This window comes from Meleagris gallopavo, chromosome 5 (assembly GCF_905368555.1).
Source record: "Meleagris gallopavo chromosome 5, MGAL_WU_HG_1.1, whole genome shotgun sequence".
Lineage (NCBI taxonomy): Eukaryota > Metazoa > Chordata > Aves > Galliformes > Phasianidae > Meleagris > Meleagris gallopavo.
The window spans coordinates 57,585,332-57,609,635 of NC_139408.1; the positions used below are offsets into that span (position 1 = coordinate 57,585,332).

Genomic DNA, 24,304 nt, shown 5'->3' on the forward strand with positions numbered 1-24,304 from the left:
TAAAGGCACAGAGGAGCTCACAATGTACAGCCACTGCAGGTACTGAAGAGTCCTCCAGGGGGATAAACCATAAACCAAGCTCCTGTACCTAACTATCAGGAGAGAAAGGAGCAGTGTGATTAAAAAACAAAGTCTATGTCTGGAGGCATTCAAGGCCAGGCTGGATGTGGCTCTGGGCGGCCTGGGCTGCTGGTTGGTGACCCTGCACATAGCAGGGGGTTGGAACTAGATGAGCACTGTGCTCCTTTGCAACCCAGGCCATTCTGTGATGCTATGATTCTGGCCTAGAATGGCAGGATATTAGCACAGAGCGACTGCTGCCACATTGAGAATTGCTCTCTACAAAATCTGTTGACTGTAGCTAAAAAAGTGTTCACTTCTTAAGAAACACACATGCAATGCCAGCCAGCACCAACCATCCCCAGTAACTTGCTTTCAAATTTTCCTCTTTGCATAAATCATTCCAAGGGTACAGAGGTTAAAATGAGTTCCCAAAGTACCATGGTAGATATCTTGGAGGGATCCCCCGCCGCAGTACTCCATGCATATCCACAGCTTTTCACGGCTATCCAAGGAAAGGCAAAACACAGACATCAGAACCTGGCTGGTCACCCTCACAGCAAAGAACTTCCCCCTCACATCCAACTGAAATCTGCCCTCTCTCAGCTTCAAACCATTTCCCCTTGTCCTGCTGTTATCTCCCCTTTCCAAGAGCTGACTCCCCTCCTGTCTGTAGGCTCCCTTTAGGTACTGAAGGCTGCAATGAGGTCACCCTGCAGCTTCTCTTCTCCAGGCTGAACAAGCCCAGCTCCCTCAGCCTGTCAATCCATCAAAATAAAAGATCAATGACAAGCTTTCAACATCTAACTTATCAGGTGTTGCTTTAACAGTGCCCTCCTAACTGCAAGGAAGAAGATGGAGAACAAACACTTGAAGTTTACCTTCTATCAGCAAGAGCACATTAGACAAGCCCGCCAAATTCACAGTTTCACTCTGAGATTGACATCCTAATCACATCTAAAAAATCCTACACAGCCTCCAGAAGAGCTGCTGGGGATTTCAAAATCCAGCTATTTTGTTCCACTGAAGTCCACTTGGGCTGTACAGATTACTTGAAAAAATGCAGCCCTCCAAGAAATCCATAGGTGAAGCCTCGTAGAAAAAGACCAAATGGGCAAAGTGGTGATATATATTCCCACGGAGCCAACTGATAAATGGCAGTGCTCCACAGAAATGGAAAATATCCCCCAACTTGCTGTATAACATTTAACGTGTGTGCCTGCAGATGCAGCCAGCTGGCAATGCCTGCTCTCAGTACGTCGCATCTGCAGCACCACAACCAGGAGAAATGCTTACCAGCAGCCCAGAGTGAGAGCTAGTGAGAGCTCCCTTACAGCTCACTCCTGTACTTTCCCAGCACACTTTTAATGCTGCCATTAAATACCATACCCCAAAGCAATTCTGCTCATGATAAACAGTGAGCTTGTTTTATATTATGAGTGATAGACGTTTAAAATCTGCCCAGCAAAGTGAGTAGGATTGGATATGTTGCAAGAGTCTCTAAGGGAAAAGTTTCTTTCTGTTCGTAGTGATAAAAATATTCCAGCCTTTTGGCCAGCAGAGAAAACAAAGTATTAGTCACTTTTCTGTGTGTGTGTGTTTTTTTTTTAAAGCCAGAAGAGAACTGAATGGAATTCAAGCTAGAGAAGAACACAGAGAGGATACAAGTAATAAACCAGAGGGAGACTGCTGGAGGAAAAGCCCAGCAGAAATGCAGGTAATGCAGTGCTATTTACCTGAGATAGCTCCCAAAATAGGCGACTATGTTGCAATGTTTGCATTCTTTTACCATATATATTTCCTGCTGGATCAACGAAAAGTCATCCCCTGAAAAACAGGAAACAGTCACCATTAGAGCACACAAAAATGAACTTTGAAAGAGAACTGAAAGCATGTGTGTAACTCACAAACACCAGCCATGAGTTTGGATAACTGCTAAACCTTCGCAAGAGTTTTCTGACACATCAGCTTCTTCAGTAAGTTTTCTCCATACATCAGCCTTTCATTTTCCATTCTTTGATCTATGATCTGCTTTGGTGTGAATATTTCTCAAAGGCCAATGAAGAAAGGCTGTCCTGAACCTGTGCTCCATGGACCAAGGCAGCTCCACAAGCACAGAGGAAAGGAGATAGCCCTGTAGGATGGGAGCATGATGGCAGCTGTCAGAGCAACCGTGCTTCACCTGCATACCTTGCTGCCTGCAGCACAAGGCTCCTGGCCACAGGTGTAAAGACTACAGCAAGGTAAGGCCAGAGTCACCTTCTGAAGCCAGGAGAGATCCCAGATAATCAGGTTTGGAAGCACCCCAGGACACCACCACCCTCCTTGGCCACCAGGACACTCTGCTGACTTGTGGTCACCCTGCTGGTCAGTAGGACCCCAAGTCCTGCAGAGCGCCCAGCAGCTCAGCCCCAACCTGTACTGATCCATGCAGTTATTCTTCCACACATACAGGACTCTAAATCTGCCCCTGTTGAACCTCATCAGGCTCCTCTCCACCCAACACAGCCCGTCCAGGCCTCACAGAATGGCAGCACAGCCTTCTGGTGTGTCAGCCACTCCTCCCAGCTTCGCATCACCAGCAGACTCACTAAGGGTGCACTCTATCTCTTCCTCCAGGTCACTGATGAAGATGTTGAACGAGACCAGACCCAGCACCACCAACCCCTGGAGTTATAGCCTCTAACCAAGCTGTGGCATTGATCACAGCCTGAGCTCTGTCAGACAACCAGTTCTCACCTCACCTCACTGCCCACCCGTCTATCCCACACTTCCTAAGCTTACCTACAAAGATGTTATGGGAGACAGTGTCAAAAGCCTTGCTGAAGTCAAGACTGACAACATCCACTGCTCTATCTCCATCTACCCAGCCAGTCATGACAGCACAGAAAGCTACCACGTTGGTCAAGCACGACTTCCCCTTGGTGAATGCACGCTGATCACTCCTGATAACCTTTTCTTACAATTCCTTGGAGAGGGCATCCAGAACAAGTTGTTCCACCACCTTCCTGGGGACAGAGGTGAGTGTGACTGACCTACATTTTCTGGGTCCTCCTTTTGCCCTTTCTGAAGACTGGAGTGGCACTGACTTGCCAGCAGCCCTCAGGTACCTCTCCTGTTCTCCACGGCCTTTCAAAGATGATAGAGAGTGGTTGGACGATCACTTCTGCCAGCTCACCATAGGCTCATCATTAACAACATCCTGTCTCCAAATGCTTTGCAGCAGCATATGGCCTGCACGCCCACTCAGCCACCACTGACTCACAAGGAGAAGCACAGAGCCCTCATGGCCACTCTTGTGAGTGCATTTGGTGACCAGGACAGCTGTATCAGCTACCTGAGCACTCTGGCTGGATTTGCACAGCCTGCAGGACAGACACGCTGCCCCACAGCTCTGCTCATCACAATGGAAATCTCAGCTCTCGTACACATTAAGCTGTTCAATCATGTCTTGAAATAACTATGACACACAAAACTACATACATGCCCAGCAAATCCTTAAGGGCTCCTTGAATATTTATTAATTATGGGGAGAAAGACTTCAGTAGGGAAAGAAAAACAATAGGAGAGGAGCTTAAAAAAAGATTCTTGACATTTGAAGCACAAACAGTACTTTTCTCTGCGTAATGAGAAAAAGAAAAGGCAACACAAACTAGGCAACTGAATTTAGTACAGACTTCACACTGTGCTGCTTGTTCTATGGCTCACCTTTCAGCTATAGCTTGGCTTGGAGTCGAGCACCCTGCATATATATGCTTGCTATGAACAAAGAAATGTTGAGTTTGAACCAAGTGGATCAATCCCTCCTACTTCTGTGACAAACACCCAAAGGGAAATCGGTAGGTATTCACAGATATCTCATTTTGAAACTAAAAAGTCTTCCTAGAAAGTTCAATCTAAGCAAGTGTGAATGCAAAGAACTCCCACCCCACACCAAAGTACTGCCTTCCTCTAACACTGCAATTTGTCCAAAAGTTCAGAGAATGAATTGAGAATCCTCAAATCAAAGGGTCTTTGATAAGCAAGAATCAGCATTTCAGAAGAGCTAAATGCTGTCACATGAAAATCGGGGACAAGAAGTGTTCCAAACACCAGAAAAATCAGTAGGCAGCATCCTGGATTGCCCTTCATTATCATATTGATTGGATCATCTACTGTGGGCCACTGACCACCATCTATTGTTAATACTAAAAACTGTAACTAGTGGGGAGAAAAACAAAGGAAATATGGTGATTTGGACTAGAAAAAAGACTGCAGCAGATATCAACCTTCACATACATAAAAGATACTTGGGGAAAAAAAACAGCAATAATTTGTTCTGCTTTTCACAGAATGGCCCAGGTTGGAAGGGACCTCAAGGATCACGAAGCTCCAACCCCCCCCAAACCACAGGCAGGGCCACCAACCTCCACATCTCACAGCAGCCCAGGCTGCCCAGGGCCCCATCCAACCTGGCCTTGAACACCTCCAGGGATGGACGGGGCATCCACAGCCTCTCTGGGCAGCTCTTCCAGCACCTCACCACTCTCACAGCAAACAACTTCCCCCTCACATCCAACTGAAATCTGCCCTCCCTCAACTTCAAACCATTTCCCCTTGTCCTGCTGTTATCTCCCCTTTCCAAGAGCTGACTCCCCTCCTGTCTGTAGGCTCCCTTTAGGTACTGAAGGCTGCACTGAGGTCACCCCACAGCCTTCTCTTCTCCAGGCTGAACAAGCCCGGCTCCCTCAGCCTGTCTTTGTAGGGGAGGTGCTGCAGCCCCCTGATCATCTTTGTGGCTCCTCTGGACCCTCTCCACCACCTCCCTGTCTTTCCTGTACTGGGGGCTCCACACTTGGATACAGTACTGCAGATGGGGCCTCACAAAGCAGAGCAGAGGGGGACAATCACCTCCCTGTCCCTGCTGGCCACCCCTCTGCTGATGGAGCCCAGGAGATATCTATGATTGGACAACTAGAAATGGGTTTAAATTGCCTTAACCTATAATCAGTGTAATGATGAAAAGTTTTTCCTACCAAACGAACAATGAGAAACTGACCTCAGTGTGGATGGAGATAACACTTGTGTGAAGCAACACGCAGAAGATGACCTTCTCATTTGCAATTAATAAATGGACAACCTATGCAAGAAATGGGGCAACCTACAAAAGAAGGAATTAAGAGAGATTTGGAAGGAGAGGTCCAGGCTTTATGTGAGCCAGAGCTGACAGAAAAGTAGCAAGCAGATGGAAAGAAGAAGAGACGTAAGCATGAGAAGAGTCTGGCCAAAATATGTCGAAAAAGATCCTGAAAGATCAGACTCAAAGATAGCAGAGAAGATGTATAGAGCTTCAAAGACGACAAGAATGAATTCAAAACAATGGAATTCAGAGTTTCCAGGCAGCTGGAGTATTAATCTTGGCAAGAGATGCTGGAATAGGGCAAAAATTGAATATCCTTGGATAGCATGAAAATAAAGACAACAGTAAGAGAAAGAATTTGTAGAAAATACTTCATCAAGTAGACAGCAAGATAAGAATCCTTAGTTCAAAGGTGATAATATATCCATAGAAAGAGATTTTCATCTGTTTTAGTCATCAGAGATCTCCTGATGCTAAATAACACGGAATTGGAAAAATGTCCTTTCTGTCTACTCACATGTTTGCAATTATGGGTTATGGGGCACGCTGAGCAAAAGCGCAGCGTAGGGAGCTGCTGTAAATCACACAGGCAGTGCAGTGACTCACCACAGCGTGCTACTATCATGCAATTTTACCTCTCTAACGAGCCATGCAGGACACAATGGAGGGTTACAATGGAATATTCTCCTCTGGGCAGAGCCTGCAGTCCAAGCTGGGCTGCTGGGCACAAAGAGCTGCTTGTCCACCAACACAGCTGGTTGGGAGGAGGACTACAGGAATTTGTGGCTGTATCATCTTGGGTAGTAGCTATTGGGTAAGATTTCAGAAGCTGAGCAAGGTAAAGCCTGGTAAATTCATGATAAGCCCATATCTAAGCAGGAGATCATTGAGAAAACTGATGGCCCATTAACACTTGTGAATTCTCCTATTTGCAGACATTAGTTCTCACCTATGTGGAATTGGCACAATACCAGATGTCCCTCCTGGGCCACACAGCCACTCTGCAGCATGACAAGGACTGCTGGCTTTGGTGCCTATCATACAGCATTATTCTGAGCGTGCCTAACCTTAATGGCTTGCAAGCAAATTTACTCCTGGTCATACTGTCATGTGCTCCACCGGCTGCTTTGAGTGGTCCCATCCTGCAGGGTCACTGCTCACACCTCTCCTGGATCAGCTGAGATTCACTTCACTGTCCAGAAGGCTCCGTGGGGAAGAAGCTATTGTCGTATTTGGTTTATTCTGCATTACCTCAGTGCTGCATCATAGGATGATGTTGTGTGGGAACAGTGGGAGGGACGGGCAGGCAGCATCCAGGGCTCGCATGCAACTGGGATGGGAGATCTGACTGCTCCTGGAGGCTCTGAGAGTCACCCAAGGGTGGGACAGCAGCACTTAATGAGAGGCCAAGTGTTGTGGTACCAGCTAGCCCTGAGCCACTGCTCCCAGCACACGTGGGCAGACACTGCTGTATGGGGCACTGATGGCAAACAGCAGGGTCAGAGCACAGACTATGAGCACGAGCACTGCCATTGTGTCCCTCTCCTTGCTTTCTTTACTGCCCCGCAGACCTGCATTGCTGTATGCCAACCCTTTGGAAAACTGCAAAAAAAATCCTATTAAAGTTTTACATCTTTAATAATAGCAATACATTAAATGTCACTCCAGCACTTGAACTGTTTTATCCATACCTCTTTCCTTGGGATTAAAGGAAACCTGCAGTCTGACAGAAGGAATGTGAAGTCCCAAAACTTGAAGCTCAGAAACTTGATTCCAAGTAGGATACAACTATTTGGAAACAATGAGCTTTCCACCAGCAGATTTCATTGCCAGGCATCTCAGCTGCCACGTGCTAACCGCCAATGGTCCTGATTATGTCAGCTGATACAAACATTACTGATGGCAATGCAATGCCACGGCACACAGATGTTTGGAGTGACAGCTCTAATTCCACAACCAATTTCCCCCCGGATGTTTTGAGTGCTGCCATCTCATTGTTACTATTTTTCTTCCATGCATTTTGTCAGATTAAGTGTACTTACAATTGTGAGCATCCCTTACCAACCTGCCTTCACCACAAATGGCACACTCCCCACTACCTCCCGAACACCTGCAATTTCTCAGCGTCTCTCCCACTCATAGTAATGCCTCCTCTAGCCAAAACATTGGATATTATGAAACGTTTCTTCTCCAAAGGAGTGGTAATACATTGGAATAGGCCGCCCAGGGAGGTGGTGGAGTCACCATCCCTGGAGGTGTTCAAGAGCCATGGAGATGTGGCACTGTGGGCAATGATGGGTTTAGTGCAGGTGGGGTGGGTTGGACTTGGTAACGTTAGAGGTCTTTTCCAACCTTAACGATTCTATGAGTCTGTGATCCTCCTGCTGGCCTTTGTCAGCCAAGTAACTATTTCTGTGAACGAAAGCTTACAGTACACGGGAACATGAGCTCACACCCTCTGGACACACGTATTTCTGAAGGTAGAATAGCAGATTACAAATAAACAAGCAAAGCAAAATTAGGCCAGATTTCAAGAAGTTCCAAATGATTAAAATGCTGGGCACTCAATATTAAAAGACCACACAGTCTCTATTTCCTTTGTGTATGTTCCAGAGCAGCTGTGCGGGTCAGCAGCAGCACCCAGCAGCGCATGGTACAGCACAAGCAGCAATGCTCAGCACTGAGCAGCTCTTGCATACTGGAAGATGCAGGCGTTCAGCTCAGGCAGATGCAGCCAGCAAAGGAACACAGGAATGGGAATCGAGGGCTGCTGGCAATTTCTGACTCAGTCACACCGGACGTGATCCCAGACCCAACCAGGGAAGATGGAAGAAATAACCAGAAGTTATTTTTGTATTTCTTCAAGCCCTGGAGCTTTCAGCAACTGTTAACACCCACAGGCTTACTCAAACAAGCCTCAGGCTTGTTCTTCTCCATAGCTCACAGCATCCTGAGGGAACTTATTACATAAACTACGTTGTAGCATTTCTCTCCTGCCCCAAAGGGCCTTGGAGCAACACCTGTGCTGCAAGCATCCCAAAAGGACAAAGCACAGCTACACCTGGCTCAGCCCTAAGGGCAGAATGAACCACGAGATGCAAACCAACCATAACCAAGCAGAGCTGGCTGCAGATGTACTGAGCACAGCACTACACAATGCTGGGGGATTGTTTTCCCATGTACAAATAGCCTTGGATGGTCTCAGGTTCAGATTGAGATCCAGCTTGAAACACATAACTGGCTACTTCTGGCCCTTAAGAAGATCTCACATGGAAAACAAATGTTGAACCAGATGAAAACCACTAACAAGACTCTTCTGTAATTGTACACTACAGATTACAACCAGCCTTCGAAGTGTGAAAGGTTTCTGAGGTCACTGTTTATTATCATAACTGTATTTACATCAGACGTCCACTCATTTTAAAACATTTCATGACATTTTCCCAGGGAGAAAATTCTGTCGGGTAAAGCTACCCTGGCAAACAGTTATCTTTGTGTTGACTCCACTCTCGACTCATCTGCTAAACCCATAGAAGGAAGTGGCTTTAGTGTTTCAGATGGTTTTGGCTTTTACACTGCTGAGTACAGTTGGATTAGTTTCTGAAATAGAATTGGCTCCCAAATTATTTGAAGCATTTGTACTCGGTGAATGCTGGGAAATGTCATTAGCGTGCCATAATACTTTTGCCTAATGCTCTCCAAAGTCTATGCCAAAAAAGTGAAAAACACTGTCTATTTTGATTCTAACAGCACAGCTTAAATAACTGGTAGCAGAAGCAGTTACTGCCCAAAAGCTCAAGTAAACTGATGACAGTAACCCTCAAAGTGGGGCTCATTTATTTGTCTGGAGAACAAACAAAGGAAGGTGATAGCAGATGAAATAAAATTCAGTCATGCTGGGGTCTCAGTTCTAAGCTGAAGCCTACCAACTCATTACCTGCAGCAGCAGATGAGGGATTAACGAGGAAAGGACACAGTCTGTTCCTACTTTCTATTTCAGTGGTTTTGCTAGGTCTCCCAGAGCACTGCCAACTTACTGTGCGCCTTTTCCTGCAGCTTTAATTCATCACATTTCTCACCTCCTGTGGGGCACTCCTTACTCCAGAGGCTTTTGCCTTCTGATTCCAACTGCCCCCGTGTTAAACTAGCGTTGAGTCTGGAGCTTGTGTCTCCATCTGCAAATGAATTCCCACCTCTGAAGCAGTCTGTTCCTCCCCTCCAGAAGATGCTGTAGATAACTCAAGGGGAACCACAGCCATGCAGAAAAAGACCTGTACCTGGGGGTACTGGTAGATGGGAAGCTGGACATGAGCCAGCAATGAAAGCCAATTGGGCTGTATCCAAAGGCCAGCAGGGCAAAGGGGGGGGATCCAGCCCCTCTACTCTGTGCTGACACCTCACCTGGAGCACTGCATCCAGATGGGGAGACCTCAGTACAAGAGAGACAGGAATTTGTTGGAGCACATCCAAGGGAGGACCATAAAAATGGTCCCAGGGATGGAGCAGCTCACCTACAGGACAGGCTGAGAGCTGGGGCTGTGCAGCATGGAGAAGAGAAGGCTCCAAGGTGATCTGATATCTAAAGGGGAGCTACAGGAAAGAAGGGGACAGACTCTTTAGCAGGGAATGTGGTGACAGAACAAGGGGAAAGGGTTCCAAGCTCAAAGAGGAGAAATTTAGGTTGGATATAGGAAAAAGTCTTTTGCAGTGAGGGTGGTGAGGTACTGAGCAGGTTGTCCAGTGATGTGGTGGATTCCCCATCCCTGGAGGCTTTCAAGGCAAGGCTGGATCAGGCCTTGGGCAACCTGATCTAGCTGTGGTGTCCTTGTGCATTGCAGGGGAGTTGAACTAGATGGCCTTCAGAGTTCCCTTCCAACTCTAAGGATTCTATGATTCTGCTTGTCTGGTGACTGATGTATGAAATTTATGAGCAGTTGTGCCGTGTGATCTCGCAGGATAACAGTAGAGGGGTGCCCATGCTGGGGGAGCCCCAAATGAGCAACACCTCACACTGACTCAATCCAAGATCTGATGCTGCTCTGCAACCACAGCCCAAAAACACTAGTCCAAACTTAAAATGAGCCTGAACAATGGCAACAAGGAGCAGCTAATTTTTATTTTTAATCTGGAAGGCTTTGAACATCCATGTCCTCCTGTCCAGCAAAGCTACCATGGAGTTACAGAGGCAAAAGACATCCCAGAGTGCTGAACATAAATAAATAAATGCTGCGAACCCTCCTCAGAAACAAAACAACCCCCTGAAGAGATCTCTGCCAAGAGGCTGTGGGTGTCCATGCTTTGGATGGTGAGCAGGCAAGTAATGTTTTAAAGGGTATTTGAAAACACAAAGCAAAATGAAAACAACTCTAGAAGAAATCACTTCTCCAGGGCAAGTTGGACTAAGACATGATGAAACCTATAAAGATGTGGTCATTGATGCTAATTAGGACGGGGTTCTCAGCAGTGATAATTTGTGGCCAGAAAATCATGTTGTTCACTGTAGCAAAACAATCTGAGGCAGGGATTGCTCAGCTTTCAAAGGGTCCTGCTTTCTCCAGCTCCAACAGCCTCACACGTCCTCTGCCTTCAGCCTTCACACACATCTGCTCAACTGAGGACTGAGGCAGATCATGGAACCAAGCAGAATTACAAGCCAGCACTGCACTGAGTCTAATACGGGGCCTTCAGCCCGGTGTCCTGCTTCCAGCTGAGGATGCCAAGGAAGCACTGACAAATGGACCACACAGAGATGTCTGCCCAAACACTCTCCCAGCCTCCGGAGTTACGGCTCAGAAAAATCTCTCAGTCAGAGATGGCATCTTTGTATTTCATAGCCCTTCGTGCATTTTTCTCTTGTATGAATTTGTGCAGTTCTTTTTCACACCTAGGTAAGCACAACTGAACACGATGAGGAGTTTCAGAGACTGCAGAGTAAACCACACTTCCTTGTTGCTTGCAGCCTGCCATTGCTTGCTGCCACCAGCTCTGGTCTGGTGTCACCCACATGCACACATCATTGCAAAGAACATTGCCACATGGGGATGAAGCAAGCATGGCCAAGACAACTGTCCTGAGCCATTAAACATACTGCTTTTCAGTTCTGGAAAGCAACCTCCAAACAAAGTGAACACCCATGCTGTGTATAGCACCAAATAATCACAGAAGACAGACAGCTCTGCTCCATCAGCTGCCACCTAACGAGATCAAACAGCTGAGAGGACCTGAAACAGCTGAAGGAGTCAGTGAGTCACAGAGGTGACACCAGTAGCAGCTGAGGCCACAACTGAGGTTTTGCCCACGGACCACCACTGCTGAGGTCAGACCACCACGAATTCTGGTGTGGGTAAGTGGGTTCAGAAATGTAGGACATCTATGCAATAGGAACTGAGCCACAGCCATCGACATCTGCACCATGCTGAGTGCTCGATGCTGAGCTTGGGGAAGACCTCACCGACTTGTGGAGATGAGAGTTGCAATGGAGGTGGCAGTGTCCTGGGGTCACTTTGTCACCAACGAGGCCTGGCTGCTCTCTGCTTGTTTACTCTGCTGGCACATGCCAATGGAAACTTCAAAATGGAGAAAAAGAAAAGCTGAAGAATCAAGCTGAGCCTTTCTTCTCATCTTTTCACTAGAATTCTTCAAATTCTTCCAGTTGGGGGGAAAAAAAAAAAGTTCAGATTTCAGGAACTTTTAACTTTTAACTTTTTTTTTGTTTAAAAAACAACCAAACCAAACTGAAACAAAACAAAACCAACCTGGAAATGAGCAGCTCAGCTCACGGGAAATCTTACATCATTCAGACCAGAGGATCTTGGATGTGGGAAACCCCAAATTCTGTTGCCTGCAATCATTTTACCAAAGAGACCATCTATCACCCTAACAACAAGGCAGAAGAGTCACTCTCATAGGATGTCTAAATCAATTCACATTTCATTTATATAAAAACCAAAACATACATGGAACTTTCAGCAGGAATCAACAAAATGACCTTGGAACACCTCACAGGTCAGTAGGGAATGCAATATCCTGCAAGGAGAGGGAACTCAACTGCATGTCTTTATTGTCAGTAAGATAAAGATGGGTCTGAATTTGTCCCCTGTATCCCCATGCCACACGATACGTGAGGACTCATGCAGCTTTCAGTGTAAATGGACTTCAGTCTTCCTAATAATCTAGCTTGAGAGGGAGAAAATGAGGAGTGTGGTAAAGCCACCATAGCAATCCAGTCCAGAAATGTCTCTAACTCTTTTATTTTGGTAAAAACTGCTCTGATGAGTTAACTCAAACTCATGCATAGGTGCCTGACCATTCAAAAATGGCTGAAATATTAAACAAAAAACAAACCAAAACAAACAAGCAAACAACAACAACAAAAAAAAACAACCAACCATCCAAACAAACAAAACCAACAAACCCACATCCAAGCACTTCAGAGATTCCATCCAGGACTGCTACCTTCAAGAAACGTTAACAAATTTTCAGAAGCCTAAAAACAACAAAAAAAACAAAACAAACAACACAGATGCAAAGACCACGTTGCTCTTTTCTTGAGCTCCTTCAGCTCATTTCTATAAGAGGTGCTCCAGCCCTCCAAGCATCTTCATGGCCTCCTCTGCACCCACTCCAACAGCTTCACATCCTTTTTGCTGCGAGCCCTGGGCCTGGATGTGGTGCTCCAGATCCATAACTCCAGATCCATAACCTGCTGTCAAGGACAACAGGTGTGTTGGAAAATTTTAGTCCCTTGGACAGTACTAAACTTTTATGAAAGATGAATACTCTTTTTTAAAAGCAGTTTTTGCTGGAACTTTATTGCTCAAATAAAAATTTAGAAATGTCTGGTTTCTAAGATCGACTCTCTGATCACTACGTATGGTTTTGGTCATAGAGCCTTCAGTGGAAGACGTATTGGTGCTCAAGCTGGTCAGAACTCTTGGGTTGGCACAACAGATTTGAAAAGTTCTGCTAGCCTGGATTTGATAGAAATCCAGTAGGAGAAACTACAAAGTACAACACCAGAAGACTCTTCGTGTTTATGTACCCACACCTCTTTAACCAAGTGAGTGAACAGAACCAAGTAACCACAAACAAACAGGACAATGCATCTCCTTGAGCAAGAAATAGGAATATATCAACACAGCAAGATCCTCATCAAAATGACAGTCTTTAACCTGTCCAGTCGAGGAAAGATGTTGGGTGTGCAGGGAGATGCTTCAAAGCTGGTCTTCATAGCCTTCAATGCCCAAAGAGAGGCTGGTAGGGACTCTGATGGCCTCCAGTACAGCCTTTTGCTCCAAGCAGGGCTAACTGCAGTCAGGTCATGTTGCTCATGGCCTTGTTCCAGTCAACTCCCAAGAGTCTTCCAGGATGGAGATCCCACCATCACTTCTTTGACATTCTCCTTATGAAGAGTTTTTCCCATTTCCAACTGGAATCTCTCTTGCCATAGCCTGTGCCTACTGGCTCCCAAACCTTTGCTGGGCCCCCCACTCTGCACATCTGCAGTGGAAGATGGTGTTCAGACTTCTCTTCAACCTTCCTGCCTTCAGAACAAAAAGCTCAGTTCCATCAGTCTTCCCTGTGTTACGTGCCCTTCCAGATTTTCTTTTCCTGCCTGTCTGTGTTAATTCCCTGTAGCACTCCAGTCACAGAAATTAACCCACATCTCCATAAACCCTACTACTTCCTAGCTTAGTGACCATACATAAACTTCCAGTGTCTCTTAATCTCTCCACAGACGAGTGATACTGAGCACTGGGAAAGCTCACATTCATAGAGCCCTCATCCCCTGTCCCAAAGAGCCAGGACCCCAAACATACAGCACAGGAGTTCAGGCAAGGACTGGCTGTGGAGACACTAAGGAGGCAAGGAGATGCAGAAGAGGGAAACACTAAAGAGGGATTTGAAAGGTATTCCAGAAGGCACTGATTTTCCCAACACACTTTTGGTGAGCACTGGTATCATTGCTTGGTCCCCTCCCCATTTTGATTCACAAAGCTCCCCACTCTTTCACAATCTACCATCTGTCCCGAATCTACTGCAACACGCTGGAACTGCAACATTTTTTTATGAAGCAACAAGTAAGGCAGATAAGAACGAACAAGGAAATCATGAGCAGGATATAACCAAAAGTAATGGTACATCCTGTAGAGCTTCCTGTCATCTAACCACTGAAACAGCAAAAATAAACTCACTTCTTTTGTCTGGAGCTTTGCAGCCATGAAAATCAACATGCGTAAAAACTGAAACTGCAATCCAAAAACATAGAAAAGAATGCAAAACTTACCAGGCTCTAACTTGATTATTTTTACAGCAGCCAGTTCTCCAGTATGAAGATTTCTAGCCTGAAATAAGAGAGTTAAGACACATTCAATTATACTGCAACGACATCTCAGAGAGTCTTACAAGATATGCTGGGATGTAATGTGTTACAAATACTGCACAACGCAATCAGCTGCAAGCAACCTGGGTGAGGATTATCTGGTCTTGGTATTAGCACTGCAACAACATAGTTGGGAATCTGAAGTGTTAGCAGCAGTTCCTTCCAGCTTCAAAAACCAAACAGCTTTTCATCAGCAAATTAGAGCTCATGCCTTCGAAACACCACTGTAAGGTGGTGTTAAAACTGAGAAATGCCTGCAGCCCATGCAAACTGGAGTGATGCAAAAGATGTGCTGCACTGTGGGCTGCCAGAGCATGCTGAACTGAACCCACCCACCTCATGGTGGGAAACCTCTGTGGCTCTGAAAGTGGAACTGACAGGCAGAAGAGAGAAGCTCTGCAGATGCAGCATGCTTCGTGGGAACTACTGGACTCTCAAACTCCTTCCAGTAGACCCTGGCTGACTGGTGTGGTCCCCACACTCCTCCACTCTTTACTCTGAGAGTGGTGAGAGAGGCTGTGGATGCCCCGTCCATCCCTGGAGGTGTTCAAGGCCAGGTTGGATGGGGCCCTGGGCAGCCTGGGCTGCTGTGAAATGTGGAGGTTGGTGGCCCTGCCTGTGGTTTGGGGGGGGGGTTGGAGCTTCGTGATCCTTGAGGTTACTTCCAACACAGGCCATTCTGTGATTGTGTGAATGGAGCTCGAATCCAACCTTCCCACCATACCTGGAGGGAGTACTCCTGTAAACTTCCTATTGAGAACTCAGTGCTGGAAGACAAGGTTACAGGAGCCTTAGATTTGGAAAGCTGTATGAGGGGATTTCATTAACGCTGTTAACTCTGGTAAAAGGAGCTCTAAATCACTCAGGCACCATCACCAGAGCTAAGCTATATTATTTTCGACACACAACCTAATCCAATTAGGGACTGTGGCATTCCCTTTTTGCTGAGCATCCAGAAGTTAATGCCTTTTGACTCTTTGAGAGAAATTCAGCATCTTCTGAACACATAAAATGTGGTGAAAGGGTAAACTGTAGAAAATCTGAGGGAAACTGGGCCAGGTGAAATTGATAGATAAGTATTTAGGATAAGGAAATTTGTCCAAGGGCTGAGCTGGAGAAAGCCACTGCAGAACACGACCTTCTTCTCTTGCTTGTGGACAAGAAGTCTTCATTTAGCAACAGGTAGAGCAAGGACTTGAAATACGAATCCTCAATTGTGTCAACGCTTAGTCAAGCTTCCAAATCAAACTTTCCTACTATTGGGAAAAAAAAGCCAGCAATAATTGGCCCATTCAAAGTCCCATAGTGTTCAGGTAAGTGCCATCTGTCAGCATGCAGGGTAGGAAGGCTGGCAAGTGTGACTCAACTGAAAACAAAGCAAACCTGAACAACCATGCAACAGAACCAACTAATTTACGCAAATCACTGAACAGAGCGATGGCTGTCTGCTAACCACAAAGGAAACCTCTGCCACTTCTTTAAGTACCTTCCTACCAGAAATGCTCAGCAGACTGCAGCAAAATCATTTGCATTCATCAATATCCTGATGAAGCACATCAGGGACCTTTTTGGTATTGTTACACCAAACTGTTATGAAACACAGAGGTGCCTGTAAGAATGTGCTGCCTCCCACTGAAGTCAGGAAACCTCAACTATCCATCCTTCTATCCAAAACCAGCCAAGCCACCCAGATAAAGGAGACCAGACTGCACTGTGTACAGAAGATCACCTTCATCTCTGAAACACACAGAAGACTGTATTCTTTCCTGATATTCCCATCATTGTTCCCGTTATGCCAAAGCCTGAAAGAATAGCTTAAGACTGCCAAAGGGACACACACTGCTTGGCTGGGGTGCAAAGGTCCAGGCCAGAGCTCAGTGCATTGCTGGCTCTCAGCTCCCACACTGCACAGGCCACACAGCTTCACCCAAGAACATTCTGCTGCTATCCAGCATTACCATCACGTTTTTGGCAAAGCCCCAACACGGACTGTTTTGGTTTTCAGCCATCAACCTTTGCCTGATGGCATGGAAAGCTTTTCACCAGGTTGGCATTTACGGACTGAACGTATTGAGCTGTCTGTACCAGTCACTCTAAAACAGGTTTCTTGGTCTTGCAATTTCATCTTCCAACTCAATACTTTTCTTGAATTGACACCAGGACCACACACACTATTTAAAGCCTATCATGCCAGCACCAAAGGCAAAAATACCAAGCATTCCCTCACGCTCAGCACCACAGTATCCCAGCGTGGCTGCGACTGGAGGTTCTGCTGGAACCCTCTGGTCCCACTCTGTCCCATCAGGGACACTCAGAGCTGGTGCCCAGAGCACCTGGGGCTTTTAGAGGTCTCCAAGGAGGAGACCCCACAGCCTCTCAGTCCCTGCATCAGTGCTCCGTCACCTGCACAGCACAGAAACACTTCTGATGGTCAGAGGAAGCCTCCCGTGCTCCAGTTTATGCCCACTGCCCCTTGTCCTGGCTGCATCCTCTCTGCACCCCCATTCAGGTGGGGACCCCCTCCTCAGCTCCAGGCTGAGCAGCCCCAGTTCTCGGCCCCTCCTCACAGCAGAGCTGTTTCAGGCCCTGCAGCACCTCGCTGGCCCACGCTGGGCTCTCTCCACTATGCCCAGGCCTCTCCTCTACTGAGGGCCCAGAACTGGGCCCAGAACCCCACGTTTGGCCTCACCAGCACTGAGTAGGGACGAGGATCCCCTCCCTTGACCTGCTGACAATACTTTGCCTAAGGCAGCCCGGGACACCAACAGCCCCCTTAGCAGCAAGAGCTCAGCAGCTTGTTGGGTTGCTCGCAGATACTAGAACTGTATCAGATCTTCTGTCTGGAGGGTCAGTTGCAAGCCTTCAGCAAGCTTCCCAGGAGAGTCACCCACCCCTAAGTGCAACTATCAGCTTTTATCCCTCCTACAACTGCACCCACTTTACACAGATACCTACACCTCTGTCTGTTGCCACCTCTTGCTTTTTCAGCCTTTCTACTCCTTACCTTTCTGTCAGCTGAAAACTTCATCAATAATGAATGGCGGTTATCTCACATATCATGAAAAACAAAAGCTGATGAAGGCTAAAAACTGTTCCCCCGTGGCACACAGTTTGCATTGCTGGGCTATGTTAAAAAGAACGGTGCAATACTGAGGGAGTCGGCCTTTGTGAACCAATCCTGACGTTTTACCAAACATGAAATCTGACAAAACTCACCCATTTCTTACAATAGTTCTTACAGCCAGTTCTGACACTACAGGCTAAGAGACCACAGCCTGGCCCTGGCCCAGCTCCCTCCTGTGCTGGAGCCCACATCCCCGTCAGCTCCCTGCTGCGCTTCCCACGCCACAGAAGAACAGCCCGACTTCCCCGACAGATTGCAGAAGGAAGCCAGAGCCTCCGCTGCCTGCTAGCACTGATCTTGTTCTATTTCATGAGACTCAAAACTAAAAATTATGTTCTACATTGCTTAGAGTGAAAATTAAAACTATGGGATTTTGGCAGAATGATTGCAAAGTTATAGAAGGAAGTCTGACTGACACAAGAATGGGACAAGAATGAGGGCATGTTTGAATGGAGTGAGCCATAGAATTAACCCCTGAATCACAGAATTGTTAAGGTTGGCCTTATTTAGCTCTACATCATATACAGCATGTATGTACTGAAAGAAAGGCTGGGGGCTATTTGGTCACCCCCTTTCCTGGCTATGGGAGGAGTGACAGCACCCCAATGAACACAGCTCTTCCAGAATTTTTTACCAGCTACATGCTAATCCTACAGAACAAGAGAGCCTGTGTTCAAAATGAAATACAAGGACTGCTTTTTTTTTTTTTTTCTTCCCCCCAATGTCCCATTACAGGACAAACCCAGGCACAGCACAAGCTGTGAGTCCCAATGGCAAACTCAAAAAGAAGAGATGCAGTACCAAGAGGGCTGAGGATTTGGGCAGACAAAAGCAGAACTGCTTTATGTGCACATTTAAAGTTCAACTCTGTGTGCTCAGCCTCCTTTATGGAATCATAGAATTGCTCACGTTGGAAAAGACCTTAAAGATCATCAAGTCCAACCACTATTCAAGTACAACCATACTACTCTACCACTATCCTTGTCCAGCTGCTTTCTTCTTCAACACTGACGAAGAGAAGGGCAAGACTTGGACACCAATACCACAACTTCCAAATCAGTATCCTCAATTTCCAGGGTGAAATATCCCCCTCATTCCTATGCCTGTGTCTGATCTCCAGCCTTGAATCAACTCTCCAGTTCACCAGCAGATTCATTTGTTCAACTGAGGCTTCATTTAATCTAATCAGAACTGCAGCTCCTGTGGCAACCCTCCCACACACCCCCACGTTATTCATTCCTTGCCAAGCTTCACTCATCAGTGACCACGATGCTTCGCTGTCTCATCTGCTGCTTGCTTTTTCTCAGCAGCCTCACGCACCTCCCGAAGGTCCCCTGACTTCCAGCCACTGAAATGGAGGTTTAGTCATCTGCCTTCTAGTTTCTGACTTCTGACTTCATAACTCTTAACTTGCTCTGTCCTGTTCTGAAATTCCCAGCACGGATAATGGGAACAGCTTCCTTTCTAAAACTGTGTAACTCCAGAGCTCCTCACAAAACCTTTAAAGGCAAAATGAAGTTAATTTGCTGTGCCAGCCTAGAATTACTATCCTTCACAAAAGAAGGACACTGCAACCTTTTGTAGTGTCACACCTTAGCAAAGCACATTTGTAGAAGAAACCAAACTCTCTGAAAGCTCTAAGAAAACAACCCTCGAACGTCTGCAGCTAAAGGTTAACATGGGCACAGAGACCAGTCATGGCAGCTCACGGCTGCAAAGAAAACAAGCGGCTCCCAATCCCCCCACATAAGCCCTGGCCTTGGGGTCAGGACAGTGCAAAAGCCAAAGGGTCACCTCGTCGGGCTGCAGGCTGACTGCAGAGCTCTGCCTGCTCTCCAGCCTAAACCAGCAGGTCCTGGTACAGCTTTCCAGTCTCAGATGAACTGAGCACATTCCAGCCCCTGTCCCAACACCAGCCATCACGCCCTATAAGCACCACCTGCCCACCTTTCTAGACATGGTATATGACTCACCTATATTCCCCACATTCCCCTGTACCAACCTCCTACCTAGGAGCACGTACCAAGCTCACCTAGACGTGACTACTGGACAATCCCGTGTGTATTTTTGTTTGTTTGATCTAAAATAAACAAACCCGACCCCATTATATAAACAAATCCTTCATTCCAAGCAAACCCACAGGGTGTTGGGCCCTGAAAAAAGGCCCTTCTGCCCAGCACTGAGAGCATTTCCACAACAGACACCAAACATCTTCCCCTTCATGCAGTTCCAGCTCTGCAGGAATTTAAAAAGAAGTGCGATAGGATAGCTATAAGGAATGGAGCATAAGTGGGATGAGTCTACAAAATCCTAAAGCAGATCTTACTGTGTGGGATTAGATTTGTGCCAGACAGAACAAGCACTCTTCCCATCCCGAGTCCCCGCAATGCTCTGTTAATCTCTGCAGGTGTGCCAAGGCAGCTCACCTGTAAAGCAGACGTCAATGTAATCTGAGCTGTTACAAAATAATACCTAAGAGCACCTTCTTATTTTCAGAGCTCTTTCTCTTTCAGGAGGCAGAAAGAGCCAAAAGGCAATTGTTCACTCTGCGGTTTTCCAGCTGGATCTTTAATTGAGAGCCGTACCAGGCTCTTCTATGGGGAGAAGGCACAGAGGCTTTCAGAAGCCACTTCCCTAACAGAGACTTCACAGATTCAGCGCCCTGAAAGAGATCCATCTCTCACAGCCATCGCCACAGCACTTTCCAGAATAAACTAAGAACAAAGATTCACATGCTGATTTTACTTGTGTCAGTGAGTTCACACTGCAGCAGCACTACCAGCACAGCCATCTCCATTTCTTCTGCCAGAGAGCAGTCAGGCACTGGAATGGGCTGCCCAGGGAGGTGGGGGGCTCACCATCTCTGGAGGTGATCCAGATACATTTAGGTGTTGTACTGAGGGACATGGTTTGATAGGACAAGGGGGAATGGTTTGAAACTGAGACAGGGGAGGTTTGGGTTGGATATGAGGAGGAAGTTTTTCAGCCAGAGGGTGGTGATGCACTGGAACAGGTTGCCCAAGGAGGCTGTGGATGCCCCATCCCTGCAGGCATTCAAGGCCAGGCTGGATGTGGCTCTGGGCAGCCTGGGCTGCTGGTTGGCGACCTGCACACAGCAGGGGGTTGGAACTGGATGAGCACTGTGCTCCTTTGCAACCCTGTGATTCTATGGTTTGGTGGGGAACTATTGGTAGGGAGGTGGTTTGACTGGATGATCACGGAGGTCTTTTTCAACCTTAGTGATTCTACGGTTTTATGACTACAGACACTTTCCTACTCAAGGCCAATCAAGCAGTAAGGGATTAGAGGCTCATTAACGACATTAGGCCAACTCCTTTTATTCCTGCAGAGAAAACAGGCCCAGGACGTGTACCAGCAAACTGCCTTTCCAGCTCTGCCACAGACCTCAGCAGCCGCAAAACATTCAATTCTCATTCCTATCAATCACTGCTGAAGGACAAAGACCTATGGCGATGTGGGAATAACAGCACCAAAGCTCAGTGCACATCTCAGCAGCATTCAGAAGAAAAAAATAACGGTACCAAAAAAAAGCAGCTGTATGCTTCCAAGTTGGTTATTCTCCTTGTGATCCTCCTATGAAATCTTGGCAAATCATTGTTCGCAAATATTTGGCGCAATCCTTCCAAAATTGAAAAGCTGAAGCTAGAAATAGGCCCTGACCACAAAAGTGCTGTTTAGCAACTAATGCAGCACAAGAGATACAAAACAAATACCACATGAGAGGAAAAAAACAAAAAACAAACCAAAAAAAAAAGCCAAATTTTGATGCAGCTGGAGCAAAAGTAAAATAACAAACACAACTTCTCAAGTCACAACAGTGTGAGTAAGATTGTTTTGGGAAGCTAATAGAAATAGCTTACCCTCCTGCAGAACAACAGACATTTGTGAGCACATGAGGTGACATAAACCAAAGCATGTCCATGAAGGTATGGACATGCTTAGAACTGTGCACACATGGCTAACAGCTTGAATGGCTGGGGTGTAATTAGGGGGAAATTATGAATAAATAAATCATAAATAAAGATACATTTGAACAAATTATTAAAGTTAAAAGGGCTTCTTACATAAAAGGGTTATAAAAGGGTTGAAAGCACATATCAAGATACAGGAAAAAAATTCCCTCCAATTTTATGGAGTATAAATTCAAGTAACATTAAAAGACTGTGCATTTTATAGCTGCAAGGGCATTTACCTGCTCCTCAGAGATGAAAGAACTCAGGACGTGCAATCCAAAATACGTGAAGGAGAGCAAGAGAGGAATCAGGGAGTTGAACTAATGGTGCACCCAGTCTCTCAGCATCCCCCCCCAAGCCAAGGCAGCACCATTAACCCCACTTCATACATTAGAAACACACCAATATCATACATTAGATAGACACCAATATCATTTGTTTCAGGGAAGCTCTGAGGAATGTCCAACAATTTGCACGCAGCAAGGACAGAACTGCCAAGCACTACTCAAGAAACCAATGATTCAGGTCCAAAGCTCTTGACTGTGCTTTCCCAACACAAAAATAAACCAACAAAAACCCAAACTTGTGCTTTCTAGACTAGGAGGAAAGCATGGCTTTGAAGCAGAAAGCAAGCTGTAAGCCACTTCTATTCTTCTTCAGGACCAAGCCTTCTGAAGCACAGGCACAAATCCTCATTGATTCCTTTTCCTTATTGTCATTTATCTGACAGAACGTAGAGCAATGCAGGCGAACAACACAGATTTCAGCAGCAAAATCTAATGCCAGCATCGTTATCCTGTCAGTTCCTCCTTAAATTTCAGTTCCTCAAAGAGACACCAACAGTGAGAGGACCAGGAGAAAGCAAACAAAGTTGGCTGTGTGAAGGAGACAGATCTGGGTGTTTTGTTTGGTGTCGTCAGTCAATGAAACAGTGACCAGAATGGATGGAATGAATGAAAAAGAAGCTATGTAAAGCAAAGATAAAAGAAAAAGAGGTAAAAGAAAGGTTAAGTACAAAATGTCTTGTACTTACATTGAGTGCAGAGGGGAAATATGATCTGTAATAAAGTGGAAGTGTATCTTTCTGGATTTCACAGCTACCTTATCCCCTCACACCTTATTTTAGCCCAAAAGCAGGGTTTTTGGTGCTTGTCTGGGTATTTTTTTTTCTTTTTTTCATTTTTCAAGTTTTAAGTTGCTTCCTTGACTTGGACTCATCCACTCATGCAAATGAAGCAACTAGAAAAGAAGAAACAAGCTTTTTTGACAGCTTATTCTACAGCTGTCAAACCCTGGTTTCACTTCAGCAGCCTTGTTTCAACCCATCAGGCCACTGACCTCCCCAGCTCACTTGCTCTTTAAAACAGACAGAAAATAACGTACACACTATGCAAGTTATATTACAGTAAGCTAGGCCTTATGATTGAATTTGTATTTTAAAGGAAGAATGTTTCCCCAATTTTCATGCAGTTGAAAACATTTTCCACCTTGTCATTCCTCTTTGTTTTGTTATGTATGCAAAATTTCCTCTTAGCATGAAGTTCCCAGGATATCCCCAGTTGGAAGGGATAACACACAAGGATCAGCCCAGCTCCTGAGTTACTGCATCTCAGCACTAACCCTGCTGCCACACACATGCATCCTCAGCATCCTTCTTGTCCTAAGAACACTCTGATGGAGGGCTGATGATCCACACACCTGCTCAGTGGAAGGAACAAGACAAAATCTTCATGAAGCTACAGAAAAAAAAACAAAAAAAAAAACAAAAAGCAGACCTGTAAATCAAAACAGATCCCAGCCTTAAACAGAAAGCCAAAGCTGTCACATGTAATATTACACTTGCTATAAGGTATCCTGAAGACATGATGTACCCTGCAAGTGTATTCCACCTGCAGGAAGTTTAAGGTATCATAACTGCCCTTCTCTGCACACAGGGCAACCACGCAGGGATCACATGCAGATTCCACTTTGGGCTGCCCTCAGCCAAAGAAAATGATGCACATGGGTGAAGTAATGAAATCAGAAACCATGAGAGAGTAGGAGGGCCAAAGCTGTCACGTCAAGATGAACTCAGCGCCCACTGAGACTGCACTGCATCAGAGCTGTCGAGGACACAGCTGGCCCCACATTTCCCCATGGCAAACCCAGCACCTGGCTGACACGCAGCATTCCCTGCTGGCTGCAGGAAGCACTGAGGCTCCTAGAAATAGAGGCAGCAGCTGCTTCATCTCCCTCCCAAGTTCATCGCTTTGTCGTTTCATGGAGGAAAGCCACAGCCCACTGCTCTCCTCCTCTCAAACTCATCCCCCAGAAGTGACCTTTGCTGCCCAACCCAGCACAGCCCATCTCAGGACATCCCAGTCCACGAGCTGGACAGATCTCAGAATCTGCAGAACGAGAAAGAGACAAAGTTTCTGCTTCCGTACCCTAAAAAGGCAATCAGTTGTGGCTGCTGAAGTGACAGCAGATGAAGCCCAAACCTCCCTCTCCATCCTCAAGCTCTACCCCCAGTTTGGTGCTGGGAGGAAATGTGAAACTAGGCTCTCTAGACAGGAAATGTTTGGCAAAGTTTTAAAGGCATTATGCTAATTAGAAATGCTACTCAATTGCTCCTACAGTGACTTATGTCTCTTCACAACGATCCA

At 46.2% G+C, this 24,304-nt stretch overlaps 1 protein-coding gene across 3 annotated transcripts in view; it reads right to left on the reverse strand.

Moving 5' to 3' along the window:
- Nucleotides 1-24,304, reverse strand: part of MAP4K5 (mitogen-activated protein kinase kinase kinase kinase 5) — a 59,757-nt gene that overhangs the window by 27,253 nt on the left and 8,200 nt on the right. For 2 of the 3 annotated variants that reach the window (XM_085225914.1, XM_085225915.1), the window contains exons 3-5: nt 14,466-14,523; nt 1,797-1,887; nt 501-565 (exon numbers count right to left, since the gene is read on the reverse strand). In XM_085225914.1, coding sequence (XP_085082040.1) covers nt 501-565; nt 1,797-1,887; nt 14,466-14,523 — 214 coding nt within the window. The remainder of the gene's footprint in view (nt 1-500; nt 566-1,796; nt 1,888-14,465; nt 14,524-24,304) is intronic. The other variant, XM_085225916.1, reaches the window with a different exon arrangement.